We start from the raw sequence: 19,720 nt of genomic DNA on the forward strand, positions 1-19,720 counted from the left end.
AAAACAAATTATGTGCACATAATTTGAGAGAAAAAAAGCTTTTTGTGCGTATGGAAAAATGTCTGGTATCTTTTATTTCAGCTCATCAAACCAACACTTTACACGTTCCGTTTATATTTTTGTTGAGTATATTTAGGAAATCTTAGTTCCAGACACCCTCCTGTGGCCATAAAAAAAACATTGCAGTATCTGCAAGAGTGGTCGGGTTCAAAGTTCAGAGACATTGCGCATGCGTACAATGCGAAGAACATCATGGGTCACGTCTGACGTTGGATCAACTAGATACGTTGCTACATTTATAAACTAGCCATATATATATATTTTTTTTATCACAGACATGACACGTTAACTCTGCACTTTTCATATTTTGTACTGTTAGCTAGACATATTTGACTACATTGTTTAGCGTCACCTGAAAGAAAGAAATCATGACTGCCAACGAGGATCAAGAGGTAATATCTGGTGATGCTAAATAGCGCGCTAGCTAGCTAACAGGGCTAGCAGTGATGTACGAAGGCTGAACTGTTAATAGTTTTCGACAAAAAACAAAGTTTCATGAACGAAGTACTAGCATTACCGTAGTCAGTGGATGCTTGGGCTAGTTTGTCTAGTTAGCTAACTGAAGAACTAGGCTAGTTTTGCCTAGTTAGCTAACTGAAGAACTAGGCTAGTTTTAGCCACACCACCAGTTAGCCAACGATAGCTCTGAGTAGTGTGAGTCAGTGCACTGAATCTCCTTAGATAGCTAACGAATTTATATTGAACAAAAAATATGAACCCAACATGAAAAGTGTTGGTCTGATGTTTCATGAGCTGAAATAAAATGTCCCAGATATTTTCCATATGCACAAAAAGCTTATTTCTCTCAAATGTGCACAAATTTGTTTACATCCTTGTTAGTAAGCATTTCTCCTTTGGCAAGATAATCCATCCACCTGACAGTTATCGATCAACAATTTGATTAAACAGCATGATCATTACACAGGTGCACCTTATGCTGGGGACAATAAAAGGCCACTCTAAAAGGTGCAGTTTTGTCACAACACAACGCCACAGATGTCTCAAGTTTTGAGGGAGCGTGCAATTGGTATGCTGATTGCAGGAATGTCCACCAGTGCCGTTGCCAGATATTTGAATGTTAGTTTCTCTACCATGAACCGTCTCCTACATTGTTTTAGAGAATTTGGCAGTATGTCCAATCGGCCTCACAACCACAGACCACCTGTAACCACGCCAGCCCAGAACTTCCACATCCAGCTTCTTCACCTGCGGGATCATCTGAGACCAGCCACCTGGACAGTTGAGGAAACTGTAGGTTAGCACCACCAAAGAATTACGGCAGAAACCGTCTCAGGGAAGCTCATCTGCGTGCTCGTTGTCCTCACCAGGGTCTTGACTTGACTGCAGATTGCCATCGTAACCGACTTCTGTGGGCCAATGCTCATCTTCGATGGCTACTGGCACGCTGGAGAAGTGTTTTCTTCACGGATGATTCCCGGTTTCAACTGTACCGGGCAGATGGCAGACATGGCGTTGTGTGGGAGAGCGGTTTGCTCATGTCAACGTTGTGAACAGAGTGCCCCATGGTGGGGTTATGGTATGGACAAGCATGATTGGCAATTTTTATGCACAGAGATACCGTGATGAGATCCTGAGGCCCATTGTCGTGCCATTTATCCGCCGCCATCACCTCATGATAATGCACAGCCTCATGTCGCAAGGATCTGTACACAACTGGAAGCTGAAAATGTCCCAGTTCTTTCTGGCCTACATACTCACTAGACATGTCACCCATTGAGCATGTTTGGGATGCTCTGGATCAACGTGTACGACAGCGTGTTCCAGTTCCCGCCAATACCCAGCAACTTCGCACAGCCATTGAAGAGGAGTGGGACAACATTCCACAGGCCACAATCAACAGCCTGATCAACTATATGAGAAGGAGATGTCGCGCTGCATGAGGCACACCAGATACTGATGGGTTTTCTGATCCAACACCCTACCTTTTTTAAAGATATCTGTGACGAACAGATGCATACCTGTATTCCCAGTAATGTGAAATCCATAGATTAGGGCCTAGTGAACTTATGAACTGCAACTCAGTAAAATCTTTGAAAATGTTTGCATTTTATGTTTTTGTTCTATATATTATCTAGCTACCTACTGTCTTTTATCCAGCATCAATGAATAACCTCTCTCTGTCTCTGTCTTCTCTCTGTCTCTGTCTTCTCTCTGTCTCTGTCTTCTCTCTGTCTCTCTTTCTCTCTCTCTGTCTGTCTCTGTTTCTGTCTCTCTCTCTCTCTCTGTCTCTGTATCTCTGTCTCTATCTGTCTTGTCTCTGTCTTCTCTCTCTCTCTCACTTTGGTTACTGTTCCAGATGGAGTTAGAAGCCCTCCGTTCGATATATGAGGGGGACGAGTGCTTCAAGGAAGTCAGCCCGGTTTCATTTCAGTTTAGGGTGAGTAGCTTGTTGAATGGGATGTGGCGCAGAATTTGTAGAGGTGAGATTCTCAATTGGGAAAACATCTGTCCAAAGAGAGTTCATCTTTGCCATATAGTGGGAGGAAATGAAGCGTAGTGGTTAGAACAAGCAAGGAGGTGGGCAAAGCCATGCAGGAGATCCTGTTGTGACATCCTGTTGGTGCGTTGTAGCATATTTCCATTGGGGACCTCCTCCTCTGAAGTAGGCATGTGCACCAACTCGATTCGACCTTGCACTCCTTCTAAACGCCACAATTTTAAATATATATTTGAACTTTGGCAAAGCCTCAAGTCTATAACACTTAGTGCACTGTGTTTGTAACAGTTCTGGGAACAGAAACATGTATCAGATGTTTAATCGATGAGTGTGCAGAATGTCGGCCCAGTTTAACACAGTTCCATCCTCTCCAACTACGTCTCGACTGGACTTCCTCTCACTACCATATTTGGTGGTGAGAAAATGGTTCTAAAAAAGATGCTTCAGTTTTATAGCCCCAGTGACATGTCTGGGTTACCCCTTCTGTCTGTGGTCCATCCTCTTCTCCTACGTGATCCTGAAACGGATAAGGTGTGGCCATATCTAGGAGATTGTCAGTTTGTTAATAGGCGGCAGGAGGAGTTTTATATAGTATTTATTTATCCTATGGCAGAGGATGCTCAGGAATATCTTACTGCTGATGAATTTAAATCAGCCACATCCCCTTTGAACCAGCTGTTGTTGGGTGAAAAAAGCATTCACAGATTTAAAAATGATAAACTACTTTAAAAATATATACTTTTAGCCTCTCGGGTGGCGCAGTGGTGAAGGGCGCTGTAATGTAGCGCCAGCTGTGCCATCAAAGACTCTGGGTTCGCGCCCAGGCTCTGTCGTAACCGGCCGCGACCGGGAGGTCCGTGGGGCACAATTGGCCTAGCGTCGTCCGGGTTAGGGAGGGCTTGGCCGGTAGGGATGTCCTTGTCTCATCGCGCACCAGCGACTCCTGTGTACATAAAGATATATGAATGAGTGATGGTACAGAACGGCATAGGCAAGATGCAGTAGATGGTATAGAGTACAGTATATACATATGAGATGAGTAATGTAGGATATGTAAACATTATATAAAGTGTCTAGTGACACATTTTTCATCAATTTCCATTATTAAAGTGGCTGGAGTTGAGTCAGTGTGTTGGCAGCAGCCACTCAATGTTAGTGGTGGCTGTTTAACAGTCTGATGGCCTTGAGATAGAAGCTGTTTTTCAGTCTCTCGGTCCCAGCTTTGATGCACCTGTGCTGACCTCGCCTTCTGGATGATAGCGGGGTGAACAGGCAGTGGCTCAGGGTGGTTGTTGTCTCCCAAACCTCTTAGGCTCACCTGATTCAGTTGGTTTACTAATCATCTGGGTAGTCAGGAAGAGGTTTGGGGAACACTGTTCGACGTGAATGAACATTGTCTAACATCCCGAACCACTTCCCTTTCCAGATAGGAGAACATGATGACTCCAAAGCGTTCATTCTGGATATTTCATGGCCTGAGATGTATCCTGAAACGGCACCTGAAATTTCTCTAGATGGCTTTTTCAACAAAAAAATGTAAGTCACCGTTGACACTGTACAATACTTATTGTGGTTAGCCTATGTTACGACCATGCCATATGCCTAAGTTTGGGTCGTGATCCACCAATGCAGCGAGCCTGTAAAGATACAAAATCACCTAATGTATGAAGTTATCTGACTAATTCCTGAGGTAATTACATTGAGTTGGTCCTGTCGTCTGTGGCTCTTTTGGTAGCGGATGGCACTTGCAATGTCAGGATAGTGTGTTTTCGATTCCTCCTGGGGCCACTCCTACGGAAAATGTATGCACGCGAGACTTGACTGTAAGTCGCTTTTGGGTGAAAACACCAGCTAAATGGCTTTTTATTCTAAAATGATTATTTTATCAGATCTTCAGAGACCAAGCAGCTGATCATCTCTGGGTTGGAGGAGCAGGTGGAGGCCAACCTGGGCACTGCCATGATGTACACCCTGTTCGAGTGGGCCAAAGACAACCAGGAAGCTCTGATGGAGAACCACCAGGCCGCGGTCACTGCCGTGGTCAGTGTGTTACACACACACACACAACCACAGAAATAGAATGACTTGGAAAGGACTTTCCTTTCAAGTCGGTTTAGTATTTATATACACATTGTGCTCATTAACCAGAGGTCACCTGTTTCCCCCCAGACACTGACATCCAACAGCGACCTCAACGCCCCAGCCAAGAAGAAAGAGAAGAAGGAACAGCTGACCAAATCACAGAAGAGGAAGATCACATGTAGAACTGGTAAGGGACTGAAATGACTTGAGTATTTATTTTTCCATCACAAATGACCTTTTTTTTTTTAGTCAAGGCTATTGATATTTAAACGGTGCTATTCACACTATACTGTTTCAACAGATAACAAGGGGGAGCTCCCCAGAGGCTGGGACTGGGTCGACGTCATCAAGGTATATTCGTTCAGGCAGTTGATTTTGTGCCGACTATTTTTGTTGTCCTGTCTGATTTTTCATTTTATTTCATAAGACACCCTTGCTATTGATAGCACCCGTGTTGCCGCTAGCACCCGTGTTGCCGCTAGCACCCTTGTTGCCACTAGCACCCTTGTTGCCACTAGCACCATTGTTGCCACTAGCACCATTGTTGCCACTAGCACCATTGTTGCCACTAGCACCCTTGTTGCCAATAGCACCCTTTTTGCCAATAACACCATTGTTGCCAATAGAACCATTGTTGCCAATAGCACCATTGTTCATCATTTTAATTTCTCTCCTTTCTTGCATCTTCAACTTGTTGAACATGACACTCCAGCATGTAAGTACAATGGAAAAACGACATATTTCCCAATATACATTAAAAAACATGCCCCATCTGAGCTTACTGTGGTTTCTAAATGCTTTTCTCTATATTATCGTTTTTCAGTTGAGCAGAACAGGCGGTAAAGAGGAAGACTAGAATGCCGTGGAGGAGGTGGAGAGGTCTCTGGTACTGCTTTTACCAGGAAGTGAAGTCTCCCGACCTCACTCAGACCACCTGACCTGGCCGCTGCTCCGTAGACTCCTTCCAGTCTGCCCCAAGACACCACACCTAAGATGGCCGCTTTTTCGTTCCAAGGGAAGACGGGGGTGCCTCTACACCTGAACAGAATCAATAGTTGTCAAAGCTGTCGTGTTGAGAGGGCGTCACACATACAGGTGGTTTAGTGTCATATCGGAAGGAGTTTAAAATGTGGCTTTTTTTTTATTTTTATGAACTGTTTTCATTTGCTTGGAGGAGACCCCAAATGTGTGACTAATTTTGGTTTTAACGGTGGTGATGACGGTGGATTGCAGCGTGAGCTGCATTGAAACAACGAAAGCTTGTACGGGTGTGTGCTAGTATTTGTGCCGTCGGAATAGGTCGAGGTGAGAGAATGGTGAAGGGGTGGCAGTGTCATCTGTTTTCACTAGTACTGTATGCTTGTCAAAGTGGAATGATCTGGACCTCTTGTTACCATGAGCCAGACTTCCATGTACTGTCATCACTCCAGGGAATTGAAAATCTGTCCACTTTGAGACCGGTTCAGTTGCTAGGCATCAGAGCTGTAAAACGTGCTTTACCAGGACTGTCAACGTATGGCTGTATGACTTTAGGATCCTCGGTGTATCTGATGTACAGTGGTGTGGAACATAAACTCAACATGTAATGAAGGACACGACTGAATATGTGATACTGTGTCCCTTTAATTTAGAGACGTGCTGGAGAAACTTTTTTTTTTTTTTAATAAAAAATTATTATTACGATATTGTTCTTATATTTATTTTTAGCTTGTCCATGTTTCCCAACTAAAAATACACCCTGGCATAATGTAGTGTATTTTATGTGCTGTTGTCGTTTTGATAAAGGAAAAACACACAGAGAAACGGCCTAATGTGAATACCAATTAGTTTATCCCCTTGCACCAGTTTTGTGGGGGTATGATATTTGGTTCCCATGGCGATGTATCTGAATAGTATCTAGAGTGTAGAAAACATAGTAATGAAAAGGAGGCCCGCCTGAAGCTTTTCTACGTCATTTTAAAGCTATGTCCGAAAATAAACTTTACTTTCGAATATCCCGACGCATTCTTAAACCGAGGTGTAAGTAAAGAACTGTTAACTCTATCCGTGTATTATGCGTTTATACGCACCGGGTCAGTGCGTCGCAGTTGGCTTACTATTAGTGGAACATGAACCATCACTCGAACTCCGCCCTGGACAACACTAGTTGCCAGAGGAGTTGTCACTTCTCCAAACACAGTGGGACAGATGAAACTGTCAGCGTTGAATTGTGATGGTGGATGGTGAGCCATTGAAGCTTCGAGCGGGATAAGAAATGAATGCGCGATAGCCAATGAAGATGGGTGATTCTATCCTAGAATTAAGAACAATGTGGACTTCTAAAAACGGAATTGTCCCCAAAAAGAAGACCAGGAGAGTAAGTCCCAACTATTTCGTTATTCCTGTGTGCGCTAATTTGCAATTATGGACACCTTGTAGCTTTCGTAAAAATGTGAACTAATGTTATAACTTTTTTCTCACACCTTGTAGCTTTTATATTAAATTAACGTGACTTACTATAACTGAACATAAATGTGTAGCTCTTAATTAAGAGCTTCCTGTAATGTTAGGCTACAATTTTCCATTTTGTTCATAGGTGAAAGAAGTTGTAATATTTCCACAAATTTCCAATGGCTCTACCTCACTGCGTCGGGTGAGTTTAGGTGCCAGCTAGTCTCATAATATTCAGTACACCATGAGATTATCTGCTCTCTTATCACCCAATTTGAGGGTTTAATTGTTCTACCTAAGTCATTTACATTGATTTTATAACCGTCATTAGTATCAGTTCACCCAGTGTTCCTTTCTCATTGGTAATGCGTCATAGCATCAGGACAGCAAAAACAAGAGAGCGACCATTCCCACATTCCAAAGACTCCAGGAGATGTTCTTTTCCGACTGTCGATCCGACCATGCGGTTCTAGCGAAAAAGATTGGGTCCAATAAGGTAAGGTAATTGATCCAGTTTGAGGGACACGTGTTTAAACAATGAGTGGGTCTAATTCTGAATGCTGATTTGTTAATAAGGCATTTCAACCGTTGTCTATTCCACAAATTACCACCAGATAAATCTATGATGTTAAAATGCCTATTTATTCTGTTCCATCTGACTGAGCAATCCACCATCTCATCAGCCCAGCCAGGCAATTTATAAAATTGATCTCCACAATAAAAAGCATCTAGACATTATCTCACATTTCTTTTAGACATTTAGTTTTCAACAGAGGTGATTTGTATAAACCTTGTCTGTCTCTCCGACATTTGCAACATTGTTTCAATATTTAAATTCGATCTCCAGCTGTCCCATAGTAATGAACGTGTCGGGAGGAGACAGACAGGGCAGCGTTTCTCAGCCTGCCAATGTATAGTCAGTCCATCCATGTGTTGCTTACTGTAGTCTATTTATATTGTAGAGAGCAGACAGGAGTATTCCTTTGACCAAAGTCAGCGAGGAGTCAGAGTCCCCGATAACAGCTCACCTCAGAGTAAGTCGTCTGCACACCTCTGGACGCCTTATGTTTTCATGTGTTCTATCTAATTATTCATGTTGTAAATCCACACATTCCTCTCAGTATCAATTTCTGCAGCGCCATGTAAAGTCGTATGGACAAAGCACACCGTCAGAGCAGAAAGGGGTGACTGTGCTGCATCTGCAGAACACGTATTTATTCAAGGTGAGGAGGACCAAGCAACTCTTTGCTGATTCATCCTTCCTGATCTGATAATGGAAAAAAACCTGATCCCATTCTTCATTTATTTTGGGCTTTTTTAAATGTATTTTTTTTAGGACAAAGCAGCTTTCAAAGCCTTACCAGATGGAGGACTTGATGACACTGAGGATACTGCTCCTCAAAACCTGCTGCAGAGTTTGGTGGCACTGGAAGAAGAGGAAGAGGACCGTGTTTGTGTAAACCAGGATGTCACCACATGGGCTGAAAGTGTTCCCGAAATTGTCAAATGTCTATTGGCTGGATCTTCTAATGGTGTTGTCAAGACAACAGGAGGTGACCCTCATTCATTAGGTCTCACAGTTATAACAGATGACCTGGAACGTGCCAAGAAGAGGAGATTCATGATCTACATATGTGGTGGATATAAAGGTGAGCGTGCGAGCGTGAGCGTGCACGTGTGCTCGTCTCTGTATGTGTGTCAACCATAATCCCATCCCCCCCACACAGACACGGTGGCAGAGAGGAGTGCGTTGATGGAGACTGTGTTCCCTCGTCTGTACCTCTACTGCAAACAGAGGGGCTATGACTTCAGGATGGTGGACCTGCGCTGGGGCGTGGGAGACCCTGTGTCGGATAGACACGACACGGCAGAGCTGCACGTGGAGGCCCTCGCACAGTGTCAGGAAACACTGGGGCCAAACTTCATAGTGAGATATCTCTCTAGTTTAATTTGTTTTTATTCAAATAATTTCTCTCTTCCTTTTTTATCTTTCTTTTCACTGATCTCTTATCCAACATATCGTCCCACACGTTTATGACCCTTCTGCCAGTCACTAGCTGAACTCCTGGATTCGTGAAGTTATTAATTAGTGTTTTATTTGATAGTTATTCCTGGGTCAGAAGTACGAGGTCCAGACCCTGCCCAGCACTATCTCCAGAGAGGTGTTTGAGGCCATCGTGAACGTGGTGGAGAGAGACAGACAGAAGATGTCCAAGAAAAAAAAACCCAAGATGGACGACGTCATCAGTGATTCCAAGTCTAATATCGCCACAGGAAGTGACACGGGCAGCTTTGTTGTTCCAGAACAAAACAACAATCATGATTCAGGAGATCCAGCTCCGAATTCTGGGTTAATGAGCGATGAGATTTCCGTATCCCGTAATTCCCTCTCTGATGCAGATGAGACGCGGATAAGTCCTGCGGCGACGAGGTGTTGGGCAGACTTCGACCGGGATCTGATCCTACTCCAGACGTGGTACAGACTAGATGAGAACTGTGATCCTCCTGTGTACCGTCTACTCCCTGTGAGGTAAGATATAAAATTACACTGTTGCTCTTATTGCTATGCCCGAGTTCTAAGTCTTGAGAGATTGTCACAAGTTTGGCCATGACACATTGATGTCAACTTTTATTTGTATTTTGTAAAGCCCTTTTTTTGCGGGTTTGTTGCATAGTATGCTACTTGTTTGTTTTATGGATTGTTGAACAAGGACCACTAGTATAGTTTCTTATTTGAAGCTTGTGTAACTTGCTAAACTAGTTACCAACGACCATTGGCAATCCAAACCCAACTGGCATATGAAATGCTTTGTTTGGTTTCCATGGCTCTTGACCCTAGGCCATGTGTTGTTATGAAAGTGATTGTTTGAGGGTATTTAAAATTAGCCAGACAAACCATAAGGGAATTGAACTCTCACAGTACAACGACCCTCCCTCTCAGCTTTTTTTTCATTCCATTCACAAGTCTCTTAAATCACTTCACCATATTGGATTGTCATTAGTTCTTCTTAGTCAATCCTCTTGACATGACCTAGTTCCTGTATGTGTTGGTAGCACCCAACAGCCTGACTTCCTGAGTAGAGATGGCCAGCGCAGGAGGCAGGCGAGGAAGGCGTGGCAAGCTACATGCTTGCACCTGTGGGGGGTGCTACAGAGGAGTGGGACAGAGGCTCTGGGGGAGGAGGGGACATCGCACCTCCTCAGGACAGGTTTGTAATGGGGTGTATGGGGGGGGGGGTGGATCAGGTTATTTCCCTCTTACAGGAAGTGTACAGGGGGGGATCAGGTTATTTCCCTCTTACAGGAAGTGTACAGGGGGGATCAGGTTATTTCCCTCTTACAGGAAGTGTACAGGAAGTAGTCTACATTGCGTTTAGCCATGTCGGTTTTGACACTTTGCTCCCCACCCAGTTCTAGACTGGGAGGTAGAGCAGGGCCTCCAGTCACTAGGAGCCAAGGCCCCTCCAGAGGAACACTGCCACTGCTATAAGAGGGTCATCCCTGACCTCCACTACAGCCTGAGGAACGAACACGCTGCCCACTACATCGACTTGCTGGAAGGTCGACCGCAGGTCAACCACACTCTGAATGCAGCACACCAGGGCTTCATGGATCGCGTTCACAAAAAGGTAAGGGTGTGTGTGTGTGTGTGTGTGTGTGTGTGTGTGTGTGTGTGTGTGTGTGTGTGTGTGTGTGTGTGTGTGTGTGTGTGTGTGTGTGTGTGTGTTTGTGTTTGTGTGTGTGTGAGCATAAAGGAGAGAGCATGATACAAAGTCCGAATGAAAGCATTCATTTTGTTCCTACTTTCACAGAGTAACACTTATGATAACGCTCATCGATATCTACATTGCAGTGGAGGTCGATGCCGTTTAAAAGATGAAGGAGGATTTTAATTGTTTTTATGAGCATGGCCTTATTTCAATTGTTTTATATATTTTTTATTTCACCATTATTTAAGCTGGCCAGTTGAGAACAAGATCTCATTTACAACTGCGACCTGGCCAAGATAAAGCAAAGCAGTGCGACACAAACAACAGAGTTACACATGAGATAAACAAACGTACAGTCAATAACACAATAGAAAAATCTATATACAGCGTGTGCAAATGAGGTAAGATAAGGGAGGTAAGGCAATAAATAGGCCATAGTGGCGAAATAATTACAATTTAGCAATTAAACACTGGAATGATAGAAGTACAGAATATGAATGTGCAAGTAGAGATACTGGGGTGCAAAGGAGCAAAACAAATAAATAACAATATGGGGATGAGGTAGTTGGGTGGGCTATTTATAGATGGGCTGTCTACAGGTGCAATGATCAGTAAGCTGCTCTGACAGCTGATATTTAAAGTTAGTGAGGGAGATATAAGACTCCAGCTTCAGTGATTTTTGCAATTAGTTCCAGTCATTGGCAGCAGAAAACTGGTAGGAAAGGAGGCCAAAGGAGGAGTTGGCTTTGGGGATGACCAGTTAAATATACCTGCTGGAGTGTGTGCTATGGGTGGGTGCTGCTATGGTGACCAGTGAGCTGAGATAAGGTGGGGCTTTACCTAGCAAAGACTTATAGATGACCTGGAGCCAGTGGGGTTGGCGATGAATATGAAGCGAGGGCCAGCCAACGAGAGTATACAGGTCGCAGTGGTGGGTAGTATATGGGGCTTTGGTGACAAAACGGATGGCACTGTGATAGACTACATCCAATTTGCAGAGTAGAGTGTTGGAGGCTATTTTGTAAATGACATCGCCAAAGTCAAGGATCGGTAGGATAGTCAGTTGTACGAGGGTTTGTTTGGCAGCATGAGTGAAGGGGACTTTGTTGCAAAATAGGAAGCCGATTCTAGATTTAATTTTGGATTGGAGATGCTTAATGTGAGTCTGGAAGGAGAGTTTACAGTCTAACCAGACAGCTAGGTATTTGTAGTTGTCCACATATTCTAAGTCAGAACCGTCCAGAGTAGTGATGCTAGATGGGTGGGTGGGTGCGGGCAGCGATCGTTTGAAGAGCATGCATTTAGTTTCCCCTGCGTTTAAGAACAGTTGGAGGCCACGGAAGGAGTGTTGTATGGCATTGAAGCTCGTTTGGCGGTTTGTGAACACAGTGTCCAAAGAAGGGCCAGAAGTATACAGAATGGTGTCGTCTGTGTAGAGGTGGATCAGAGACTCACCAACAGCAAGACCGACATCATTGATGTATACAGAGAAAAGAGTCGGCCCGAGAATTGAACCCTGTGGCACCCCATAGAGACTGCCAGAGGTCCGGACAACAGGCCCTCCGATTTGACACACTGAACAGGGAAGTAGTTGGTGAACCAGGCGAGGCAGTCATTTGAGAAACCAAGGCTGTTGAGTCTGCCAATAAGAATGTGGTGATTGACAGAGTCAAAAGCCTTGTCCAGGTCAATGAATACGGCTGCACAGTATTGTCTTTTATCAATGGCGGTTATGATGTCGTTTAGGACCTTGAGTGTGGCTGAGGTTGCATCCAGCCCATGACCCATGACCCATGCTCGGAAACCAGATTGCATAGTGGAGAAGGTACAGTTGGCCAGCCGTAGAAAAATGCTTATTGAAATTCTCGATTATCGTAGACAGTGTTTCCTAGCCTCAGTGCAGTGGGCAGCTGGGAGGAGGTGCTCTTATTTTCCATGGACTTTACAGTGTCCCAGAACTTTTTGGAGTTTGTGCTACAGGATGCAAAATTCTATTACGGCATATTGGATGATTGTCATTCATATTCCATTCACCCAGTTCAATGTAACATCATCAGGTTTAGGCTACTACATGATACTTGAATTTGTCCTATACCCATCCAATGATGGTTGCTACAACCTAGCCTACGAGTTAGTTTACAACATAGGTGCACAGCTCAGGTCGAGAGAAACATTTTAGTAATCAAGGAGGCCGACAGAGACACATTTAATACTGCCTTGCACACAGTTTCCTGCTTCTAGCTGATCTAGTGTGTAATCATTAGACCAACAGTTGCAAACAAGAGTTTATAGTTGGACAAATTCAGGTACGTTTATCCCCGTTTGCTTCTGTTTAAGATACGTTTTTCAACATAATCGGCGAAATGAATACACCCCTGATTACATGCAAACACACTTCACTTTCATAGCAGCCACATACAATATACAGCAGCCACAATTTTTATTTTATTCACTGAGGAAGATGGTTCTCCCCTTCCTCCTTCGAGGATCCTCCACTGACACATTGCCCTTTCTTCCCTCATTAAGTTGCGCCACACCAACATCTATGAGCGTAACGTGGACTGGGGAAGGAATGGCCTGAACCCCAAACATAACCGATCCCAACAGTTCTACACAGAACACATCTCCTCTCACTTCCAGAGGACTGTCATCAACTCTCTGAACAAGTGAGAGAGAAATAAATAAATGCATAACACATGTCATAAAGTATATTGGAACTATATGACACGGTTACATGGCTATCTGTCATTATGTTGGCCCTCCGATATTATTGCGTAACACTCAACTGATGGCATAAATGTTGAGTTGGGCTGTCTCCCTACTCCAGAGTCATGAAGGGGAACAAAGCCAAAGGCTCCTTTGACATCAGACGGAGAGAAGCATCTGGAATGAGGATACAGGAGGAGATCCATCGCCATGTTAACCACGGACACACTCTGTAAGTCTCTGGTTTGGTGTTCTTCAATTTATAATGGTCACCTGCATGCTTCTAAGTTACCTGGTTTTAGATACTGTATGTTTGTGCCAACTCCTATGGTCCAATTGTCATGCCCGATATGGCACCATACGAGCTGGCAAGAGAACGCAAACGGATATCAAACCAGGCTAGCTTCAAAGTTGTTTTGATATCCTCATGACTAGTCTCTCTCCAGGGAAAATCACCATGTGTTGAGAGATGGCTTCCTGGGTGAGATGAGGAGGGCCGTGGAGGAAGGGTCTTCTCTCAGACCTATCCTCCTACTGGGTCCCCCTGGCTGGGGCAAGAGCACCACCATGGCCAGACTGGCACACCTCGCCCCCTCCTGGATTACTGGGTGAGGCGTGGCTCCATGACATCAATGGGAAATGTTTGGGAAATGTCAAGGTATTGTGCACTTATTTCAGTTTAAGAATACAATATGATCCGAATTGGAAGCGCTCTCTGGAATCCATACTGCTTGGTGATAAGCAAACCATACTATTCCTGTGACCAAGTGTATATGAAGGACTCTGCTCTGTAGTGCTCACAAACTGGACTTGCATGTTCTCCCTCTCAGAGCTGTGAAGGTGCTGGTGTGTTTCGTGGGCCTGACGGGTGAGAGCAGGAATGTGCGTCTGGTTCTCCAGAACCTGTGCGTTCAGCTGGCTGAGACCTACAGCCATCACACTGAACTCTCTGAGGTAGCTACCTCTGACATATATCTATCATCTTATTCCAACCAATGCCATTCCCATATAGAAGAGTACGAATGTTGTCTTGATAGAATAGATAAGAAGGTAAAAGGATACTTCACCCCCCAAAACCACATTTTGTCATTTTATACCACAAAAGTTATGTCCTTAGACCAAAAAATAGGTACAAACATGAAAACACATTGAATACAAACATTAAATGACCAATATCATTCTGTGTCCCATTCAACCCAGGGTCTCCCTCATTTGGTGAATGAGTTCCACTCCCTTCTTGGTCAGGTGAGGGCGGACAGCCCCGTAATCCTTGTGCTGGACGGGATAGATGCTCTCTCCGAGGAGCACGGAGCAGAACTCTCCTGGCTGTCTACACCTCTCCCCCTACACGTCCACCTCATCCTGTCTGCCACCACAGACTCTGCCTGCGCTCACACCCTGCAGGTCAGGACAGGTTGACAAAAGATACTGTACAACAGTGTTTATCCTACCATTACTTAGGCGTTTCCCACCTGTATCCCGTGTCACTTTCTAATCTGGAGGAACGCTGCTGTGCAGGTGTGCAGTGACTGTGGCAACGGTCGTTAAAATGTTTAAAATACAATTGTGATGCAACAGTTGGACAATGGATGAAGATACTCCAAATATTTAGAGTTGTTTAAATTCATTAATTATTTCACATAAACATTGTATTGGCATGGACAAATAATGGCAAAATTCAGGCATTTTGGTGGGAAGTCAGATATTCAATATATTGTAAAAATTTCACATTTTCTTTTCTTTATAAAGCACTCATATATATAAATATATATATACTATTTTTGTATATCAGATATTTAAAAACAATTATTAGGAAATAGGATCTGTGCCTCATCTTCACTGGGTATATTTGCATAAATGAATATATTAACATAAAGGGGTGGAACAGAACTTCAACCGCCAAACACTTCCTTTGTCTAGGGCCTATCTGTAATCATAAACTGAGCTGTCTAGACTGTCTCATTAATGATTCATTACTGTAGTTGTCACGTTCTCTTGCATAATTCAACAAGTGTGTCAAGAGAAGAATACCCACGCCATTTAAAATAGATTACACCTGCAGTATTTGTACATACTTTACATTGTTTGTGAGATCAGACATAATATCACTATAATCTGATCAGTGCATCTAATTTGCAAACATTTCAACTGTATTAAAAAACATTTTTAATTGCAAAAAATAAATAAAAATCAACACCCATCTAAATGAAGATATCTTTCTTCTACTTCTTGTGATGTAAGTGTCGAGACGTTAAATCCCTGACCAAGCGTTGGCGTTCTCATAGATGCAACGGAAAACCATTGTATTCCATTGAGTCCATTTCGGGCCATAACCGGGATGTGTTTGATTGGTCATTACAAACGTTTCCGTGGTCGTCACATTAACGGGGAAAAAACGAATGGCACAAGCAAGAGTGGGAAGAGTCGCCAGAGTAAAATGAAAGCGATCGATCCAGCGAGATTTAAGTGACAAGTGGATTTTGCACCTCTCAAACACAGAAAATAGACGGCTGATAAGGCGAGATTCTCAGGTGGGCGGGGCCTGCTTGTTGCTAAGTTACTGTATGTGAGACATCCTGACAGGTACCGTTCAGGAACATGTTCTATCTAAAAACCCTCTGTCGTTATGCTAGCATCAAACTGATTATGAAATTCTCAGTTTTTCCCTTCCCTTTCCAGAAGTCAGCCCAGCCCACTGTCCTGTCCCTGCCACCCCTCAGTCCTGATGACATCACCAAGGCTCTAAAACATAAACTCCAGACTGACCACCGCAGGCTCCAGGACTGGCAGTGGCAGCTTCTCCTCCACGCCTGCCTTTCCTGTCCCTCCCCTCTCTACCTGGAGGCTGTCTATGCTGAGTCTGTCCTCTGGAGCTCTTTCTCCCCCCAGGGCAGCCTAGGCCTCCCACCCGACCTGGAAGGGCTCTACGTAGGCCTGCTGGCTTGCTTGGAGAGGACCCACGGGGAGCAGCTGGTGGGACGGGCCGCCGCGGTTATATCGCTCTCCAGAGGGGGCGTCACGGAAGAGGTGGGTGAAACACATTGGTAGTGAAGGAGAATGTAAAGAGCTGTGAGCACATGGAATAACAACAGATATAGAGAGTCAGACCAATCACACAGCTTGACATTGTCTTGAATTGTACCTCTTGTACTGGGATTTGAATTTCAAATCGGAAATTCTCTTGAGAAAAATAAAGCTATTCTATTCTACATATATTATTATTATTGTTGTTGTTGTTATAATTGCTATTATTATTGATATTATTATAGTTTCTTATTATTATTATAGTTATTATTATTATTATAGTTATTATTATAGTTATTATTATTATAGTTATTATTATAGTTATTATTATTATAGTTATTATTGTTGCTGTTATTATTATTATTATAATTGTTTTTATTATTGTTATTATTATATATATTGTATTATAGTTATTATTATATTTGTTATTATTATATTTATTTTTATAGTTATTATTATTATTATAACTATTCTTATAGTTGTTGTTATTATTATAGTTATTATTATTATAGTTATTATTATTATTATAGTTATTATTATTATAGTTATTATTATAGTTATTATTATTATAGTTATTATTATTATTATAAATATTCTTATAGTTGTTGTTATTATTATAGTTATTATTATTATAGTTATTATTATTATAGTTATTATTATTATTATAGTTATTATTATTATAGTTATTATTATAGTTATTATTATTATAGTTATTATTATTATTATAAATATTCTTATAGTTGTTGTTATTATTATAGTTATTATTATTATAGTTATTATTGTTGCTGTTATTGTTATTATAACTATTCTTATAGTTGTTGTTATTATTATAGTTATTATTATTATTATTATAGTTATTATTATAGTTATTATTATTATAGTTATTATTGTTGCTGTTATTATTATTATAACTATTCTTATAGTTGTTGTTATTATTATAGTTATTATTATTATTATTATAGTTATTATTATAGTTATTATTATTATAGTTATTATTGTTGCTGTTATTATTATTATAACTATTCTTATAGTTGTTATTATTATAGTTGCTATTGTAATTATGATTGTTGTTATTATAGTTATTGTTGTTATTATAGTTATTGTTATTATTATGATCATTAGGAGCTACTGGACCTTCTGGGGAGAGATGGGAAGGTTCTACAGGAGGTATCGCTCTCCCATTCATCCTCCACTTCCTCCTCCAGCCTTCCCAGGGTGCCGTGCGTGCTGTGGGCGCGGCTGAGACGAGACCTTGGGAGTCACCTGACGGAGGCGGAGACAGATGGGACGTGGGTCTACCGCTGGACCCACTCTGAGCTGGGTAGGGTGTGTGAGAAACGGTACCTCAAAACGGACGATTCCCGCATGCTTCTACACGCAAACTACGCAGACTACTTCCGGGGTACGGATAGCCCACACAGAAACATATTTCAGCCGCTGGCGTGGACACTGGAGGAGGACTCGACAAAAAGTTATGTGTTTAACCTCAGAAAGCTCCATGGCCTGCCCTACCACCTGGTTCGGTCAGGCCAGATACTGGCCTTCCTGTCTGAGTGTGTGTTTAACTATGAGTTCCTGCTGCACAAGGCCTGGGGTCTGTCTGTGCTCCATGTACAAGAGGACCTGAAGGGCGTCGTGCTGCCAGAGAAGTAGGTTCACTGTTAGATACTTTGTCTGAGTTGCTATTTTGATAAGTGATGTGTGTCCTCTCTCTCTCTCTCTCTCTCTCTCTCTCTCTCTCTCTCTCTCTCTCTCTCTCTCTCTCTCTCTCTGTCTCTGTCTCTGTCTGTCTCTCTCTCTCTCTCTCTCTCTCTCTGTCTCTCCCTCTCTGTCTCTCTCTCTCTCTCTCTCTCTTTGTTTCCGCTCTACTCTCACATTTCATTCCCCCCGTCAGGGAGTTGGTAGATATGGAGGTGTTGGCTGCTACTCTGGAGCTCTCCAGGACCGTGCTGCTCCAGGACCCCTGCCAGCTAGCCTCCCAGGTTATGGGCCGTCTGGGACAGATAGTTGCTGAAGACCTCCCCGTGGCTCCAGGTACACTTCACCTGCCTTACAATTGTCACTGATGGATAAAGTGTCTCAACGTCTCAAATGGATGAGTTTGAAGTACCTCCAACACAATATATATATATTTTTAAAGCTTCGATACGAGGTTCCCAACTGTTATGGCCTGCTCTCTGTCGGTGTAATGTGTTCATACCAGGTGACCCACAGAAGTTTAGCTACCTGCATGCCCTGCTGGCCCAGTGTGCCCGTTCCTCTCTGCCAGTCCTGGTGCCCTCCTACAGCTTCCTGGTGCCCCCAGGAGAGATCCCACACACCCTGCTGGCAGGTAAAGAACTATCACAAACGTTAAGACATGTTGCATTAAGACATGGTTGTTATGTCATCCTATGCCATTCTAGGTAAATGGCATGATGAATGCCTTTTCCTCTGGCTCTGCTCCAGGCCACACGTCCATAGTAACGGCCCTGACCAGGGGACAGAGGGGTCTGGTGGCAGCCACCTGCGATGGGGACGGCACCCTGAAGGTGTGGGACCTGGAACTGGGGCGCGCCGTGAGGACTCTGGAGGGGGTGGGGGGCGTGGTGGGCGACTCCCTCACTCTCTGTCTAGAGGACAGGGTCCTGGTGGTTCGCATGGGACAGAGTCTGCAGGTCAGAGAGGTGGATTCTGGGAAAGTGATCTACTCCGAGAGTGACTCTCTGGACGTTCCTGTGGTAACCACCACGTGTGACGGACAGCTGCTGGTAGCCTTCTATGATGGAAGTCATCTGGTGAAGGTATTGCAACAGTCCAATATATTATCACGTCAGCATAAGAAACATAAACGCTAATTGTTTATGTACAGGGCCATGGTGATTAATTGACCTCTCTGTGACCTCTCTGTGACCTCTCAGGTGTTCGACCTGGTCTCGTCCTGCTCTCTACTCTGCTGTGTCAACATTACCCTGGACTGTGACCCCATCCATAAAGACCATTCCGTACTGGTCTCCCACAACTCCATCAAAGACTATGTCCTTTTCGCCTACAGGTCAGAGTTTAGTCCTTGATTCAGATCCCTGATAGTCTGTGACAACAGCTAGTCCGTAACAACAGCTAGTCCATGACAACAGCTAGTCCGTAACAACAGCTAGTCCGTGACAACAGCTAGTCCGTGACAACAGCTAGTCCGTGACAACAGCTAGTCCGTAACAACAGCTAGTCCGTGACAACAGCTTCCGTGACAACAGCTAGTCCGTGACAACAG

General features: G+C 43.4%; 2 protein-coding genes across 2 annotated transcripts; both read left to right on the forward strand.

The window, feature by feature from the left end:
• The first annotated feature begins 225 nt into the window (after positions 1-225).
• On the forward strand, positions 226-6,278 carry LOC139379491 (RWD domain containing 4). Its single transcript, XM_071122308.1, has 7 exons — positions 226-452; positions 2,378-2,458; positions 3,945-4,054; positions 4,408-4,558; positions 4,688-4,787; positions 4,902-5,315; positions 5,424-6,278. The coding sequence occupies exons 1-6, from the start codon at positions 429-431 to the stop codon at positions 5,024-5,026; spliced, it is 591 nt and encodes a 196-aa protein (XP_070978409.1). The 5' UTR covers positions 226-428; the 3' UTR covers positions 5,027-5,315; positions 5,424-6,278.
• A 2,505-nt stretch (positions 6,279-8,783) lies between these two features.
• On the forward strand, positions 8,784-19,155 carry LOC139379241 (NACHT domain- and WD repeat-containing protein 1). Its single transcript, XM_071122040.1, has 15 exons — positions 8,784-8,957; positions 9,136-9,560; positions 10,085-10,239; positions 10,442-10,659; positions 13,267-13,406; positions 13,568-13,678; positions 13,893-14,054; positions 14,277-14,400; positions 14,647-14,850; positions 16,126-16,473; positions 17,593-18,119; positions 18,365-18,504; positions 18,674-18,802; positions 18,919-19,028; positions 19,087-19,155. Exons 1-15 carry the CDS (start codon positions 8,784-8,786, stop codon positions 19,153-19,155), a joined length of 3,036 nt encoding a protein of 1,011 aa, XP_070978141.1.
• Positions 19,156-19,720: the final 565 nt, after the last annotated feature.

This window comes from Oncorhynchus clarkii, chromosome 21 (genome assembly GCF_045791955.1).
Source record: "Oncorhynchus clarkii lewisi isolate Uvic-CL-2024 chromosome 21, UVic_Ocla_1.0, whole genome shotgun sequence".
Taxonomy (NCBI): Eukaryota; Metazoa; Chordata; class Actinopteri; order Salmoniformes; family Salmonidae; genus Oncorhynchus; species Oncorhynchus clarkii.

Bases quoted from the DNA above. Each gene is read 5' to 3' on its own strand.
- LOC139379491 (XM_071122308.1), top strand. From the start codon at position 429: ATGACTGCCAACGAGGATCAAGAG. The intron at 453-2,377 runs GTAATATCTGGT...TTACTGTTCCAG, and splicing joins CTGCCAACGAGGATCAAGAG to ATGGAGTTAGAAGCCCTCCG. The intron at 4,055-4,407 runs GTAAGTCACCGT...TTATTTTATCAG, and splicing joins GGCTTTTTCAACAAAAAAAT to ATCTTCAGAGACCAAGCAGC.
- LOC139379241 (XM_071122040.1), top strand. From the start codon at position 8,784: ATGGAGACTGTGTTCCCTCGTCTGTACCTCTACTGCAAACAGAGGGGC. The intron at 14,401-14,646 runs GTAGCTACCTCT...CATTCAACCCAG, and splicing joins ATCACACTGAACTCTCTGAG to GGTCTCCCTCATTTGGTGAA. The intron at 18,803-18,918 runs GTAAAGAACTAT...GCTCTGCTCCAG, and splicing joins CCCACACACCCTGCTGGCAG to GCCACACGTCCATAGTAACG.